Genomic DNA, 16,110 nt, shown 5'->3' on the forward strand with positions numbered 1-16,110 from the left:
TCACACAGTCCCTTCTGAGGAATGCTCACAGAGCCACCGGATAACAAAACAGACAAGCCTTTGACAATGGTCCCTGTGTCCTGCCAACAAACACTTGACATGGGAAACCCTGTACGGCCTGTGCATCATAAAGCAGTTTAGGAGCAAATGCTTGATTATCCTGACGATGAAGGGAAGACATCTTGGGCTCACACACACACACACACACACACACACACACACACACACACCCCAGTCCCTCAGCCTAATTATCCTGAAGATGAAGGGAAGACATCTTGGGCTCACACACACACACACACACACACACACACACACACACACCCCAGTCCCTCAGCCTAATTATCCTGAAGATGAAGGGAAGACATCTTGGGCTCACACACACACACACACACACACACACACACACCCCAGTCCCTCAGCCTAATTATCCTGAAGATGAAGGGAAGACATCTTGGGCACACACACACACACACACACACACACACACACACACACACATCCCAGTCCCTCAGCTTACCAACAGCAAACAGTCAACGTGGATTTGAGCACTATATAAATCTTAAGGTGCCAGAAAGATATTAGTCATTATTATACAACTCAAGTTCCCCACTTAAAACAGAAGGAAGCAGTTCAGAGATGGAATGAAAGGCCAGACTCACACAGGGAGTTAATGGCCAAGTCTAATCAAGAGTCAGGTCCAAGGGGTGCATACGATTCTCGTATGGTCCGAAGGGAGGCAGGTCTGGACTTTGTCTGAATTCAAACAGAACCATTTCCTCTTTCCCAGGATCAAGGAACTGGGAGGATGCTAGTTTGGTTTCTGTCTTGCTTTTTAAAGTCATCCTGGCCCCCATTCAGCCACCCGACAGAATGCAGACTTCAATGCTCCCCTTTAAATCCAGCCTAAATGAAAAAGATCCTGAAGTCACAGTTTGGCCGGTCGGCAGGGAAACATCAGATCTGTCTTCACGGGCTTGGGAGGGAGGCCCCTGAGCATTCGGGGAGATGATGTTAAATGCAAGCCTTGCGCTGACTGAAATTAACTGCGAGCAAACAGCCCGGCTCAGAGCTAAGCAGATCAATATCTGCAAGAGGAAAAGCAATAGGCTTTTAACCGCACGGGGCTCTCCTGGGTCTCCCTCCATGTCACCCGGCGCCTGATTCTGAGCACGGTTGAGAAGACAGCACCATTTCAGCCCCTCATGGGGCCTGCTCAGCCTCCACAGTGTGGAGACACCTTTCCCTCGCGGAGACTTAGGTACCTCTGAGTTCTCCTGACCTAAAAGATCTTCCCAGGATGCAGTGTTGGGAGGGTCAGGGCTTGAAAGGGAAGCAGTGAGCTGGCTTAGGTTGGCTCTGAAAGGCTTAGTTGAGATCTCTTTGAAGGAGGCCAGGTAAGGGTCTTTTACGTGTGAAAGGCCAGCTCTCTGGCTTGCAGACCTGGAAGCATGCCAGCTGACAGCACTCACTGAGTCTCTAAGCTCCCTGTCTTCCATATTGCTGTTTTCACTATGCTTAGGGTCCATATACTACAAGAAGGACTTGTTTTGTTTCGTTTTGAGAAAGGGTCTCACCACACAGTCCTGGAAAGCCTGGGACTTGTTATGTAGACCAAGTTGGCCTACAGAGATCTACCTGTCTTGCTTTCTGAGTGCTGGGATTAAAGGAATATACCACCATACCTGGCTAGGAAGGACTCTTCATATTAGTAGGCCTGGGGAAGAAACAGGTCCAAGGAAGATCTCCCAAATAAATGTGAGTTACATCTTTCCAAACACTGTGCCAGGCTTTAGAGAACACTGACACCTGCATTATATCACATATTAATCTCCATATAAATGTGGTGAGTGGTGGGTTGTTAACTCCACCTTGGCTCCATTGCTGAACTCTCTGAGATTTATTTTCTCCACCCATTTAAAGGACAATTAATGAATATTAGTGTGTACTTATGATGAGCCAGACACTGTTCTAGAAGGTGAGAGTATAAAGACCAACAAATCAATAGCATTCTCTTAAAACAAACAAAAACCTGGGTCTCATGATGTAGCCTAGACCAACCTTGACCTTACTATTCTTCCAGACTGACTTCAAATGTAAAATCCTCTGCCACAGCTTCTTGGGATCACAAATGTTCACTACCAGTCCTGGTGAACTAATAGTATTCTTGCTGTCATGGAATTTATAATCTTTGGGTGAGGAAGGATGCAGCTAAAAATATGGTATCAGATACTACATGCTTTAAAGAAAATTAAAGCATGACTCAGGGCCAGAGTCTTGCAAGTGCTATTCATCGGCAAGACAGACTCCTGTGTTGATTAAATGGAAATACACATAGAGCATTTAGCATAAAGCCTGGCCATGGTGTGTTTCAATGCACAGTCATTTTGTTTTCTTGTATCTGTTGTTACATTTATCTGTTTATTGTGGGGGTGGTGTATGAATCACTGTTGTGGAATAATCTTTCTGTACACTGTGTAAATATATGTTGCTGTGATTGGTTTAATAAAGACGCTGACTAGCCAATAACTGGACAGGATAAAGTTAGGCAGGGAAGCCAAACTGAAAATGCTGGGAGGAAGGAGGGCAGAGTCTGGAGTCACCAGCCACTGAGGAAGCAGGAGATAACTGTGCCATGCTAATAAATATACCAATGCATGACAGGGCATAACTAAGGAATATGGGTTAACTTAAAATGTAAGAGCTAGTTAGTAATAAGCCTGAGCTATTGGCTGAGCATTTATAATATAAGCCTCAATGTTTATTTGAGAGTGGCTGTGGAACAGGAAAACCCCACTTAGTCAGCTCTTTCCTTCTACCACGGGGTCCCAGGGATCAAACTTAGGTCAACAGTCTTGGTGGCAAGCACCCTTTTCTACTGAGTCATCTCATAGGCCTATTGCCACTTTACTGGCATTGTTTTTCAAATATGTAGCAGCTTCTTCTCACGGCCCCAGCCCCCAAGAAAAGAAAGCATGCAAGAGGACACAAGTCTCTGCACTCTTGACCACAGCATCCCATGTTACAGGCTGCTCTGGCTACCTCTCTGCCAAGGTAACTGCCACAAGGTATTACAGAAGGGCTGTGAGTCACAGGGAGAGTGGCCAGGGTGCAAGGAGGATAAAAAGAGCTCCTTTCTTGAGTAACCATGGCCTCAGTGGCCACGGGAAGCCAACAGAATAATTCACCCACTGGTGGATCCCCAGCTCTGCTGCCAGGAGCCCTACTGGGGAGCAGTGTCCCTCTTGATTGGAAAGGGCAAAGGGGGAATCCAGGTCAGTCTGGCAGCTATGGCTTTCCTACCCCAACGAGTCAATGGGTGGTTCCCAACTAACAGAGATGAGAGATATCACGTTGAGAGACTGAGAGCCAGCCAGCCTGTCAAGAGCTTGATTGGAGGTGTCCATTATAACTAGAACTGTATGGGGAGGCTGCTCCCTTCAGCCCGCCAACCCACTCATCCCTCATCTTCCTCCACTGACATCTGGCTGACTTCCTGAGACTGCTCCCCCCCCCTCCACCCTGTTTACACCTCCTTGTCTTTCCTCTATCCTAGTCCACATTCCCTGCCTCACCTGGACAGGGTTCCATCCCCTTTTTTGGTAGGAATCTGGAATGGGGAGATGTATTTTGTGTTTCAGTGTTGGAGCTGGAGCTCTACCTGGAGCGACTTGTGATAAATGGCAGATCATTCACAGTGATATTAATATGCTACACAACCAATGTAGAATAAGATTGGCTCCTCCCAGGCAGGCCTGGGACCCTCACAGCCATGCAAACCTCAAGGAACTGACCGCATTGTGTGGTGGCTGGAGGACCAACCAGATCCCGGGTGGCACAGCCAGCTGCACATGCCGGGCATCCACCCCTCCCTCCTCGCCCCTCTCTGAGTCTGAGTGTTCACTCCGCTCATCCCCAGAGTCCTTCCCATTTGGGAAGGCTGCTTTTCTACTCCTGTTGGTAAAGAAACATCATGTCCAGTCTCTCTGGGCCACCGCCTTTGTGGGAATGTCATTTGCAATCCCCTTCTGGGAGAATTCGCATCCCTGGTAATGGCAAGTTTGATTACCTAATGAAGTCTACAGAGAAAGGCTTGTTCTGGGGATCTACTCAGGAGCCAGACCAGCTGTGGGCCATCCATCTGCGGAACAGCAACCGCCATTCTGTTTCCCTATAACACACCCCTGCTGAGAGTAAGTCTTTGAGTAAGCCTGCTGGGAACAGTTTTCCCCAGCCTTTGACATTTTCTCAGAGTTCAAGTTTTATTTAGGACTGTTCAGCAGGTCTGCCCGAGGTTTTTCAGTGTGGTAGCGATATGTTCAGGGTGAAATCAGGTCTAAAGGGATTCAAGGGAAAGCAAAGTGCCGGGTGACCGCACTTTGGGGAGGCTGGCGAGTGGATGCAAGATAATCAGATCCTATGGCAGGGAGACCACGACGAGGGAGCTTTATGGATGGGCAAGAGGAGCCTGGGAGGCATCATTGTGTGTGAACAGCCACGGTGCACAAGTGAGCCCTGTGGGCTGCAAGGAACAGACCAGTCAGACCTGGCACTGTCTTTGGGACTGGACACTGGAGGGACATTGACGTTAGTTAGATACCCTGGAGAGTCAGGAGCCAGAAATAGTTCAGGGCTGCTAGGTTTGGCTTTACTGACTGATATCATGGGAAATGTAGTTCAGTGAGATTCTAGGGGATGAGGAACCCTTCTGCAAGGAGAAGGAGGCCACTCTAAGCCAGAGGCACGCACTTATCACACTGACTAGAGAGAGCTACCTCAGGTCTGAGTGGGGAGTCAGGGAAGTACTTGGGCCATCTCCTGTCCATGTAGTGTCGCTGTGTGTCACTTCCTTAGATATTATGGAGTAGCCCAGGGGTTGGCAGTAAGTTATAATTATAGGTTAACAGCGGCAGTGACAGAAAAGTCAGTGTGGGAAGACATGATCCCATTAAACACAGAAGTGACATTGCCACCAAGGTTAAGTTATTTAGGTGAAAGGAGACATGGGTTTGGGAAAGTCAGAAATGAGTACACCCTTCCTGCTGCCAGCTCCAGTTCCAGTCATAATGGGCACTCTGCTCAAGATCTGCCAGGTTGGCTGGCAGTCTCTCATGAAAAACGTGATGTTTCTCATCTCTGTTAGTCGGGGTCCACCCATTGACTTGTAACCAGATACCAACAGCCTGGTGCTACCCGGAGAGGCTGGGCTGAAGTTAGACAGGTGATAAATTAACATGAGAATGATTTGCATTTTTATGATCCACAGGCTACGTACGATTCATGGTTTCTTTCTGCTTAGATGTTTGAGGGGTTCATATTGCATATACCTGCAAGAGGTTGCTTTTGTCGGGTTAGCCTACTAACTGTCCACTACTGAAGGGCAACAGGCATGGCAGCTGCCTTCCTCTGGACCATTCTCTGAGAACTCACTGGAGTCTTGGGCACAGACTTGAGCTTGGCATCTCATTGGCCCATGAGTCACTGCAGCTGGACATACAGCCGGTTGGAAAGGGCAAAGGGCAGCTTAGGACCCTCTGGGGCTACCCTGGGTGTGAGAGGTCAGAGCCAGCTTGAGTTCCGTCAAGGTCACACGGAAGGACGGCTGTAAAGTTTCAGTAGTGCCGGCTTTGAAAGTCTCCCTTTGTGAAAGTCCTCCCCTTGTGTTTATTTCTCTGGGAAACGATGTAAGATATTAGAGGGACGTTTCTGTGGGGTTAAGTGTTCTGAGAAGAGTGAGATGTTATTCGATTAAGAAGGCACCATGCACTCGCAGATGAGCAATAAATATCTGTGGATTTGATTTTCAGCCCTGTTCCTCCAAAAGTGACTGAACTTGAAGAGGATTTTAGTGAATTATTTTTGAAAGATTGAAATTAGCAACCACAACCTCATCTCCTTCTACAATTATAGTGCAGGAAAAAAATGTGCTTATTTCCCCGGCCCGAGAGAGAGCCGGCTTTCCTTGGTTTTATTTCCCTCTGGTGTCTGATTTACTGGGTGAAGAATGGAAAGGACAAAGGAGAGTAAACAGAGAACGCTAACGTTCCCGTTCTTAGCAAAGAACCTCTGAGAAGAGCGGGAGGCAAAACCCCTCTCCCCTGGCTTGTGGGGCTGCAAAATAGGAAACTGAGCTGACTCAGGAAGGCACTGGCACCTGGGCAGTTCACACCCCTAGCCTCCCTGGCTGCTGTGTGTGTCCGTGGCACACGCGGAGAGGGGGCTGAGCATGAGGGTGCTCTCAGCATTCGCTGTGAGTGCTGCCGGGTGGCAGGACACATACTATCACGCTGGAGCTCCGTGTTTTTGTCTGGCTGGTGGCTTGGGGGCCATGATGCTCCTGTGGTCTGCATGCCAACGATATGAAAAATTTCTTTGTACAGGTTCATATCCATGGTAGCTCTTTTAAAGAAGCCCCAATCAAAGACCCAACAATCAAAGGCTGTAAACAATTCTGCTGAGAAGCTGAGAGACCCTGGCAACCGCACACTGCACTGGCTTCCCCCAGCGAGCCGCCGGCTCCTTCTCAGGTCTGTTTTTGTTCTGTCTTCCTGCCTGTCTCTATTACAGAAACATTCTTATCACTTTGGAACGTCAATCACAGAAGAATTCCTCCAGCCTTCAAATCCTCAGCTAAGACTGTAGACTTGCTGTGGACTCATGTCCCCTTGACATGTTTCCCTGGGGCACAGGGTCTGAGTCGGGCACGGGGTCCTGGTTTTTGTGTCTTGAGAAGAGCAGCCTCTCATGAGGTCGTACACCTGACTACCCTTCAGGCAGCCACTTGTTTCAAGATTGCATGAAAGCTGTCGTTGAAGAAACAGCTCCTACCTAGTTTATTGGGTCTGTTGTTCCCAGAAGCCTTATCCTTTTTCTCTTCTAAAGGAGCCTTATTAATTTTTGCTTGTCTTTTATTTTGTTTTAAGGCAGGATTTGCTAGGTGGCCCAGGCTGACTTCAAACTTGAAACAGTCCTCCTCCCTCAGCCGCTTGTGTTCTGGGATCACTGTGCCTGGCTTAAATGGTCTTCCTTTGCTCTGACAACCCAGTGGGAGTGTGTGAGCAGCAGCTAATCGCCCATTCCTGTATTTTCAACTTACCTTCTTCCTAAGCCATGTTCATAAGGCTGCAAGTGAGAGCCATTATCCAGAAAGCCCAAAGGGGAAACCCGGATGATGCCATTTTGATAAGCAAAAATATTTGGGATGTGGGCTCTACTGCAATGATCTCTTTAAATGGCTTTTACAAAGGGGTTGGCTTTAGATATATATATATCCAGGATAATTTTAAGGCTTTATATTGCCCTTCTTAATGAGAATCATGAAAATATTTGAGCATAGAAAAAACAGCACCATACTGGCTGGTTGATGTGGCCCCATCAGGCAGGGAGGCAGCTTCCACGACTGCGTGCTATTTATCCAATCACCAGGAAAATGATTTGGTTGCTTGACTCATATAGTGACTTAATGGTGGCTTGCCTGGTCTGATGGGATTCACTTGTGGACGAGGAGCTGAAGGCCTGAGCTGGGGCTCCCCCAACTGCTCATCCATATCTGGCATGTGGTCTCTTTCTGACATGAAGGTATGGGCATGAGGTGTCTTACCCGTTTGGTGAGCTGAGTGTCCATCATGAAGTTGTGAACGTGCTTCTCTGCTTTGGTGAGTTCGAGCTTGCGGGCAACCACAGCCACCACAAGGGCAGTGCACCCTGCACCCTGCCGGAGGACGTCAGAGGCCCCAGGAGAGAGAATACACAGTTAGGAGGGCAAAGCACAAGACTCAGGGAGCCCTGTGCTCAGTGTGGGCATTGCAGGTACAAGACTCCGGGGCTCTGACTGGTCAAGGTATTCCACCAAGCCTGTCGAAACCCGCTTGTGCCCTGATATCCCCACCCAAGAAGCAGTCTACAATGCTTCTCGTCTTGTGACCCCAACTAGGGATGAGTCTTCTTAGAGCTGGCCAATTCTCGGCACTGTATGGCTAGGAAGAGTCTTTGGGGGACTCAAACACATGGGCAGTCAGGCTCCTGCACAGTGCAGCAAATGACAAAGGCACGGAAGCCTGCCTGTCTGTCTGTCTCATGTTGTCCCGAGCTCACACCAGCTCCAGCCCAGCAGGCCCAGGGGAAAGACAGCCCTGTGTGGGCTGCAGTGCACAGTTGGGGAAGTCCTGAGAATTAGCTAAATGGAGAGGCAATGCATTCTCCCCAAAGAAGAGTGTGGCCTCCCAAAGGGAACACTATTGGATAGGCGTCAACTACAGTGCCTGCCCCACGTGTGGGTCTTTCTCCTTAAGGCTCTAGGCTGTGACTCAGCACCAGGAACTGGCTTCCAGAAGGAGACACATGCATTCACCAACATGCAGGAATTTTAAAGGTGACAACGCTACTGCCTGCAGCCAGGATTTGAATGACTAAGAGGGGCAGCCTCAGCCTCTGTAGAACAATGTTCCTAGTCTGCTCAGGTAGCCCCCACCTGCCCCCACACCCTCCCTCTCCCCAGCCCCACAGGAGAGCACAGCAGAGGAGAAGCAAAGCGGCAGGCCTGAGCTGAGCCACGGAACGGGAGGACCCCTTTTCCTGCCTGGTCCTTTAGCTGTGCACCTGACCGAGCAATGAGCAGGAACAGGAAAGTGGTATGTCCCTGTGTTTAGAAGCTTGGTGGCCTGTGTGTCCTGAGGAAAGATACAGAAGCCCTTTGCCTGGTTCTCTGGTGGCCAATGAAAACCATTCCTGGATTCTCGTCACACACCACTGCCCTCTCCTTGAACATGGGTACCACCCTGACCACCACCTAGGGAAGAGGTGGCAGACTTAGGAGTGCCAGCAGTGAGTCTCCCGTGCCTCAGGAGCCAAGGTTAGCAGTGTGAGATGCTGCGGGGAGGAATGCACTAGTAACACCTTTGGCTTAATAAGTTTCATAATGTGGTGAGAAACGAGGAGAATATTTCTCAGAAACACTACCATCTACAGCAGAGTTGGGACAAATGCATTTCCTTCAACACTGCCCTCTTCTCCTTGCTGATGACAGCGTCTCGTGTGAGATGCTGCCATGGAAAGAGACTCTCCACAGGGTCTCATCAACACAGGTATGTGACACTGTCCATTTGGCCGCCCAGTTCAAGCCCAGTGCCCAGTCTGTAAACTTTTCTTTCTGACCTCATTTTGCCCATTTGTTTGGGGATAGCTGTGTTTTCTTGGCATCTGTGACTTGCTGGAGACTCTGTGCCCAATTTTCAGAGGATATAGGCAATTGGACAGCCCAGTCTATAGCTATAATCAATTTAGCCAGGCTGCCAAAAGCAAAAATAGCTTAAAAGAAACCGTCCTGGAGGGAGGATGCATGCTCCCTCTCCTCTCGAGCAGAGCCAGCATCAACCTTCCCCTTTGTATGGAACTTCCAAAAAGAAGGATGTGTCCAGGATTAAAAATGGAACATCAGAAGGAGAGGGCTCTTCCCAGGTTCCCCGGGTTCAGAAATAATTCCACTTAAATCACCAGGGGAAAGCTGGGGTGACATCTGAAGAGAGAGTCCCCTTTTTGCTACATGGATCTTGGGAACATCATCAACAGAATTGGTCATGCTCCAATTGCTGGGGTCTAGACAGAAGCCCTGTAGTCCGGACCCATAGCCGAGCTGCCAGAGAACTGCTAATAGGAAGTACAGTGCGTTAACTAAGGAACTACCCAGCCTACATTCTTTTTGTAGACTGAATCCCAGGGCCCAATTTCTTTCAACTTAAAAATGTAAACACTCTCTTGTAGCTGTTTTTCCAGAGGGCGCTACCTTCTTAATATCATTCCAGCTTCAGCAGATACTCACAATTTTAATTAAAAATTTATCAAATTTAATTATTTGCCTGCATGTGTGTGTGAGTGTGTGTGTGTGTGTGTGTGTGTGTGTGTGTGTGTGTGTGTGTGAGAGAGAGAGAGAGAGAGAGAGAGCGCACCATGGTGCACGTGTGGAGGTCAGAGAACAACCTGAGAAAGCCAGTTCTCTTCTTCTACCTATGGGTCCGTGGGTCTGAACTCAGTTGTCAGGCTTGGCAGTATGCCTTTAGCCAATGTGTCATCCTGCTGGCTTGCACGCTCTGATTTCTTTTAGATTATTCGTTGTCTAAATGTTACTAGGAAGGTCACAAATGATAATGCCAAGCTATTAATGTGGATTAAGAGACAACTTTGTGGATGTGGGATCGAACATCAGCAGCCCTCAGAAAAATGGTGTGGAGTAGTAAGAGCCAGGCTGCTAGTCCTTCCCAGGATGAGAGTGAGGAAGAGAGAAGGGGGAGGGGGGAGATGGGGAATGAGCTAGAGAACAAGTTTAACCGTATTCTAGCCAGCACTAGTGAGGAAACAGGAAAGGAGAGAGGGAAAAGAAAGAAAGACTAACAGAGCAGTGAGAGGAAGGGAGGACACAGCCTAAGTCAGAGGCCACCAGAGAGGCGTCAGGGGACCCTCTCCTCCCCCTGGCCCAGCCCTGTTTGTCCCTGTGGGTTTGAGTTTCATAGTCTGTGTTCCCTGCTTCCAAGAGTCACCCCAGGATCGCATTTGTCACCTCAGAGTGTTTGCAAGGTTTGGCCATGGTGCAGCCTAGTGTAACAGGTGAATGAACCATCAGGGACCTGGTTAACTTCAGTGGGGTTTGTGTCGTCCTGGTGCCGAATCTGCTGATGTTGGTGGACAGAGGGGGACAGAGGAGCACGTGAGTAGAGGGTGGGGTGGAATAAGGGAGGTGGCAGCTGCTGTCATGACTTCTGTGGGATCAGAATGAGAAGCAAATCTGTGTCTTGGCCTCTTGCCTTCAGATGCCAAGACCTGAATCCACTGATATCAACCCAAGCCCTGTTCCCACGGAGGGAGAGGACCCGCCTCCGACAAGGCCAGACTTCCCAAGGTACACAGTTGGCAGAGTGACGCAGACTGATCAGAGAAGGGGTGTCTTCGGGGTGAACATGTCTAAATCGTCAGCAGATTCAGGCCCAAACCTGGACCCCAGCTGCTCCACACCAGGCCTCCCACTTCTTGCTTGCAAGAAAGATTTCCAGCTGGAAAATCTTAGATGCTGGAAAAACAAGTTTCCCAAGGGGGAAAGTATGAGGTGTTCTTAACTGGAGAGGCCGCGAAGGAAATAAAACAGAAGTGAAAATGACAAATGGAGGAGGGCGGCCTGCGGCATTGCGGCATTGCGTGCGGAGAGACACCGCACAGGCCACTCCCATGCTGCGCCCAAGTCACTGGCTCTGTGGTGTCACCTCTCCTGCAGGACACTGCTGGGGACAGCTTCAAGGCCTGTTTGTCCACAGCCCACACCAGGGTGGCAGAGAGCATCCCTGGGAAGCGGAGTCTCTGGGGACCCCGAGGCTCTCCCAGATAACAGAAGTAGAGCCCGTTTCCCTTCTGGGTGGATGTTGTAAAGTATCCTTCCTCATGGGCAGATGCTGCGGCTCAAGGTGGATTGGTGTTAATGAGCGAACTCTCAAATGCTCCAGGCCTATGCCAACAGTGTCAAGTTGTCCAGACAGTTGCATGCCCTGCCTAATGGTCGGTAATTATGCACTTGCTGGATTGCCAGAGGAAAACAACGATTAAGGCCATTTGCAGCAGGCACACTAAATCCTTCCTTTTCCCTTCCTGTGCAGTCCTTGCCTTGGCCTTGTGGTGTCCATGGTAACCAAACAGGAAGCCCTACCTTTAGTCAAGGCCCTTGGAATAATAATCAGGAGATATACATCATGTTGGGGGTAGGGCGGGGTAGCCTTAGCAATGTGAGCCCCTAGAAAGGAATGACTCAGCTGGAGAGTCACGTTGAATAGAAAAAAAAAAAGCCACCAGGCTTCCCGAGTGCGTACTGAACACTGAACGGCAGTGAACAGAGGCAATGTCTCACGCTGGAGCCTTTGTGGGGGAAAAGCTTATATTCCCAATGCCAGGCTTTATGCAAAGTGCTCCCAGGAAAGGCCTGGGCTGTAACTGTCATACAGGAAGCAGTGCGGGGTCCCTCACCTGCGGGTCCTTCCCACTTGGATCCCACTGCCATTCACAAGGAACACTGTGGGCCCACACAGCCACCAAGGGTGCTGGAAGGTGGGGTGGCCACACTGCCTAGGGAGAAGCAGTGTCTTGGGCCAGGACTTTCTGTGCTTTTACCAGGCTTTCGAATAGAAACCAAGAGCCATGAAGCCAGGGAGCCAGGGAAACAGTGGGCCTGGGCAGCTTCTTGGATGGGGCACAGCTCCATGCTGAGAGGGAGAATGGCTGGTATTTAAAAATAACAGGGGCCTGTCCACCTCTTGGCAGCACGGCTCTGAGCACCCTGCCTGAGAGCTGGGGTGGGGCCGGAGCCCACTCCAGGAGTCTGAGGAGGAAAGGCACAGCTCTCAGGTGACATTTCGCTCCTTTCGGGTAGGAAGAGTCTTTGCCTGGTTTCCTGGTGACAGCTGGAGCTGTGCCAGACAGACTCCTACTGAACGATGGGAGGTGTTTGTTCTAAAGCCTTACACTTACCGTGATTTATCCCAGCCTGGCGCTACGCCTCTGTCATTACCAGCTGTTTCCAGGCAGCCTGCTCACATGGGCCTGCTCTGCTCGGGGGCTGGAAGGAACAGGAGGCTGTGGCCAGCCATCCACTGCCCTGGGGTCTCCCCTGCTCCTAATGGCCCCCTGGTTCCTACCCATCAGCATCAGCTCTGATGGCCACCATACTGAGCAGAGAAGGACAGTGTCTCCTCCCTTGATGGAGTTAGCTAGAACCTTCCCTTCTGCAGACACAGGTCACTGCCCCGCAGGAAGAGCTGTCCTGCTTCCTGGGAGCAGTGAGAAAGGAACTGAGATAAAAGGAGCCCCGAAAGGAGGGCGTTGCAGCACAGAGCGGGCTGCAGAGCAAGGCAGTGACAGGAAAGTGGGGGGCCAACCCATGGGGACCTCGTACCAGGCTCCAAGCACCCCATCTCTCCTGCCACTTCAGCACCAACCTCAGTGCCCCAGGACTAACTGTGGGCCCTCTCCTCGAAGTCGTTCCTCTTCTGAGAAGAGGGTCTCAACTGGGCTCAAAGAAGGAAGTCTGGCATTGGTTCTAAGACTCCAAGTAGGGCATTAAAGGGGACACTGCCTGTCCCACCACCTCCAAAGTATCCCCCAACCCCAATTACTTCAAAAGTGGGGATGGCCTGGGTACAGCTCTCTCTCATTGTTTACCCCAAACCATCACATTAGTTACTTCTTGGGGCCCACGAGCCAGTGAGGAGGGCAGTCAGGTGCCCAGGTTCACTTCACCCAGGGGAGAGTAAGCATGCCCGGTCAGAGGGCACAGTGAGGGTATAGTGAAAACTCAGCTCTTGCGTCCAACGCACACATCACCTCCCTCCTAGATGCTGCACACAGCCCCAGTGATGCAAGGGACACATGTCTCAGAGCCCCTGGATCTGAGGCATTTGGCTGAGGGTGGGAAGATTAGACCTCGGTGCTGGGCACCCAGAGACCTGCTGGCCTTACCAGATACCCGAGCTGGAAAGCATTGGCACTCAGCCAGCAATCCAGTGCGCACACGTGGAAGACAAAGCCTGGGAAAGTCAAGAGTTGGCCCTGAGCCGTGTGGGCAAACCAGGACTCATGCCAGCAGCCAACCCCATCCAGGGCGTGGGTCCCTTCAGGCTGCCTCAAGATTATATTCCTCAGCTCTAGCTAAACTCACTCGATCAGAACTGGTACCGAGGTCTGTGGAACCTGGGACACAGGAAGGAGCATGGTAAATCACAACCCTGGTGTTCCCTGGTAGCGAACCAAGGATGAGAGCGGCAACCAATCTCATGTCACTTGGGGGTGGGCTTTGAAAGCTAGGTTTGCACACGCAGTTCACACTTGCCTTTTGATGTACAGGACAGGCATAGGGTCTTAGTGACTAACACCCCTCCCCAGTCCCCAAATAGACCCCTCTGTGTTCCTGGAACACCTCGAGGGCAGGGCCGTGGGCCGGTACTCACCATGATGCCAGTGAGAAGGCAGACACCTTTCCCGCAGTATGTGTGGGGCACCATGTCCCCGTAACCGATGGACAGGAACGTGATGGAGATGAGCCACATGGCGCCCAGAAAGTTACTGGTCACGTCCTGCTGGTCGTGATACCTGCCAAGGGGAGACAGGGGTTAAACGTCAAATGACTTCTGGGAGCAGAGGCTGGGGACATGGGGACATGCTGAGTTAGGTGCAGCAATGACAGCGACATCTCTCTCTAGGCTCCTGAGGGTCCTGCAGCCCACCCAGGTGCCCCCTGCAGTGGCTGAGTCCGGATTTGCAGTGCACCGTAGACTCCTTTCACTGCTGGTAGGAAGGCTTCGGATAAAACCATGCAGGAATAAAATTTAAATTTTCCTTTAAAATACATAGTTCAGGCCAGCCTTGAACTCCTGATCTTCGTCCCCCATCTCCCAAGTGACAGGACTTCAGGCCTGTGACCCTTCACCTGGCTTAAGAGGTTTATACATCAGTGTGCATGGTTCGCTCTTGTGCCTTCTACTTGCGAGGACACAGCCTGCCTTCCCTCTGGGGGATGTAGCAACAAGGTGTGTCCCCAGACATAAACTTGCTGTCACCTTGACAGAGGACTTTCTGGCCTCCCAAAGCATCAGAACTAGGCTTTGTCTGTGGTGCTCTGTGACAGTGACACTGAGACACAGAGGGACAGAGCTGCAGCTCTCCTGCAGGCCTGGGGATAGGACCTCCAATTCAGCGTGCGGGGCAGAGGGGAGCCGGAGAGGACGGAAGAGCCTTCCTCATAGGGCCACCCTACTGGACCAGTGTGAGCGGCATAGAGTGCAATGGTACTTCTGTCCGTCTCCCAGCCACTCTCGGGAACAGAGCCTGGGCCAGAGAGGTCTGTCTTGGTAGCAGGGACAGCTGTTGGAGAGTGTTGTAGCCACGGAGACTGACACATGGCATACAAACAGCGGAGTCATGGCTATGCCCAGCTGTGACCTCCATGCACAAGAGAGCTTGGAACTCCATGAGTGAGACATGCAGGGGCATCTGCAGGTGAAGCTGTGGCTGGGTATGTTCCTGAAGGAAGAGGAAGAGCTGCTGGCCAGAGGGAAGCAGCTACGCTGAACACCAAAGCAGAGTACAGAGGATGCCTTGCTTTGAGCCCCTGCCGCACGGCTGACACTATGCATGTAAGGGCTTTGTTGCTTACAGGGCCCCTTGAGGTGGCTGAAGTAAGCAGCTAAAAGCACAGAGACATTGAGTAACTTGTCCAAAGACACACAAGAAATAACTGAATCAAAGTCCATGGGCTTTTGCTGCTGCACTGTGCACCAGAGAATGGGAAGTGACTGGCATGTGTCCTAGAGTGAGAGAAAGGGTCACGAGAGGAGGGCACCTGGGCTTCAGCAGTAAGCCATGAGAGGGCTTGGGAGGCCAGTGTGCAGAAGAGGTTGGGGGGCCTGGAGTTCTACGGGCAGATGCTTGCATCTGGTATTAGAGGGCTCAGAGGCCATTCTGGGTTGCCTGGTGGAGGAAATGCAGCATGGTAAGGCTCTCTGGGAAGGTCTGTGGTGAAGGACGCTTGAAGAGGCAGCGCCGCAGCGAGGAAGCCATCCGAGGGTAAGTGTGTGCAGAGCTGGGGTTGCTATGGCTGCAGCTGCCTCCTGCCCCCAAGTCCAGTCCCAAATCGTCAGCGGGTATCAGTGTCTTCACCGCTGCCTGTACAAGGGCACAGGTTCCTGTAACTTCTGGGGACAGTTGAGGATCCCTGTTTTAAAGCAGGCTGCCTCCAGTTCCCAGCCATACTCTGCTCCTCTCCTAGGACCCTGGTGGATGCTTCTTCCAGGCTCACATCCGCAGGCTGGCCTGTTCTGCTCCCCTGGCCACCCTGGAGAGGCACACCTTGGACAGGTACCTGTCCTCTGTCCTGCTTGCCTGTCCTACCAGGCCTTTGGCCTGCAGTCCCTTCCTGCATGTTGGGAGATGATGAGACTCCAGGCTGTAGCCTACAAAAGGAGGCCCTGGGACTGGGGACATAGCAAGACACGGTGGTTGTGGGAAAGACACCGACGAAGACTAATGAACCCACACAATGAGACAGAGCACAGATGCAAACGCTGCAGGGGTGCAGCCAGTGTCACC

At 51.1% G+C, this 16,110-nt stretch overlaps 1 protein-coding gene across 2 annotated transcripts in view; it reads right to left on the reverse strand.

Annotated features, from left to right (window-relative positions):
• Kcnn3 (potassium calcium-activated channel subfamily N member 3) overlaps positions 1 to 16,110 on the reverse strand; it is a 150,263-nt gene that overhangs the window by 15,449 nt on the left and 118,704 nt on the right. For both annotated transcript variants that reach the window (XM_075978416.1, XM_075978417.1), the window contains exons 4-5: positions 13,974 to 14,115; positions 7,598 to 7,708 (exon numbers count right to left, since the gene is read on the reverse strand). In XM_075978416.1, coding sequence (XP_075834531.1) covers positions 7,598 to 7,708; positions 13,974 to 14,115 — 253 coding nt within the window. The remainder of the gene's footprint in view (positions 1 to 7,597; positions 7,709 to 13,973; positions 14,116 to 16,110) is intronic.

Source organism: Microtus pennsylvanicus, chromosome 7 (assembly GCF_037038515.1).
Source record: "Microtus pennsylvanicus isolate mMicPen1 chromosome 7, mMicPen1.hap1, whole genome shotgun sequence".
In the NCBI taxonomy this organism is placed as follows: Eukaryota; Metazoa; Chordata; class Mammalia; order Rodentia; family Cricetidae; genus Microtus; species Microtus pennsylvanicus.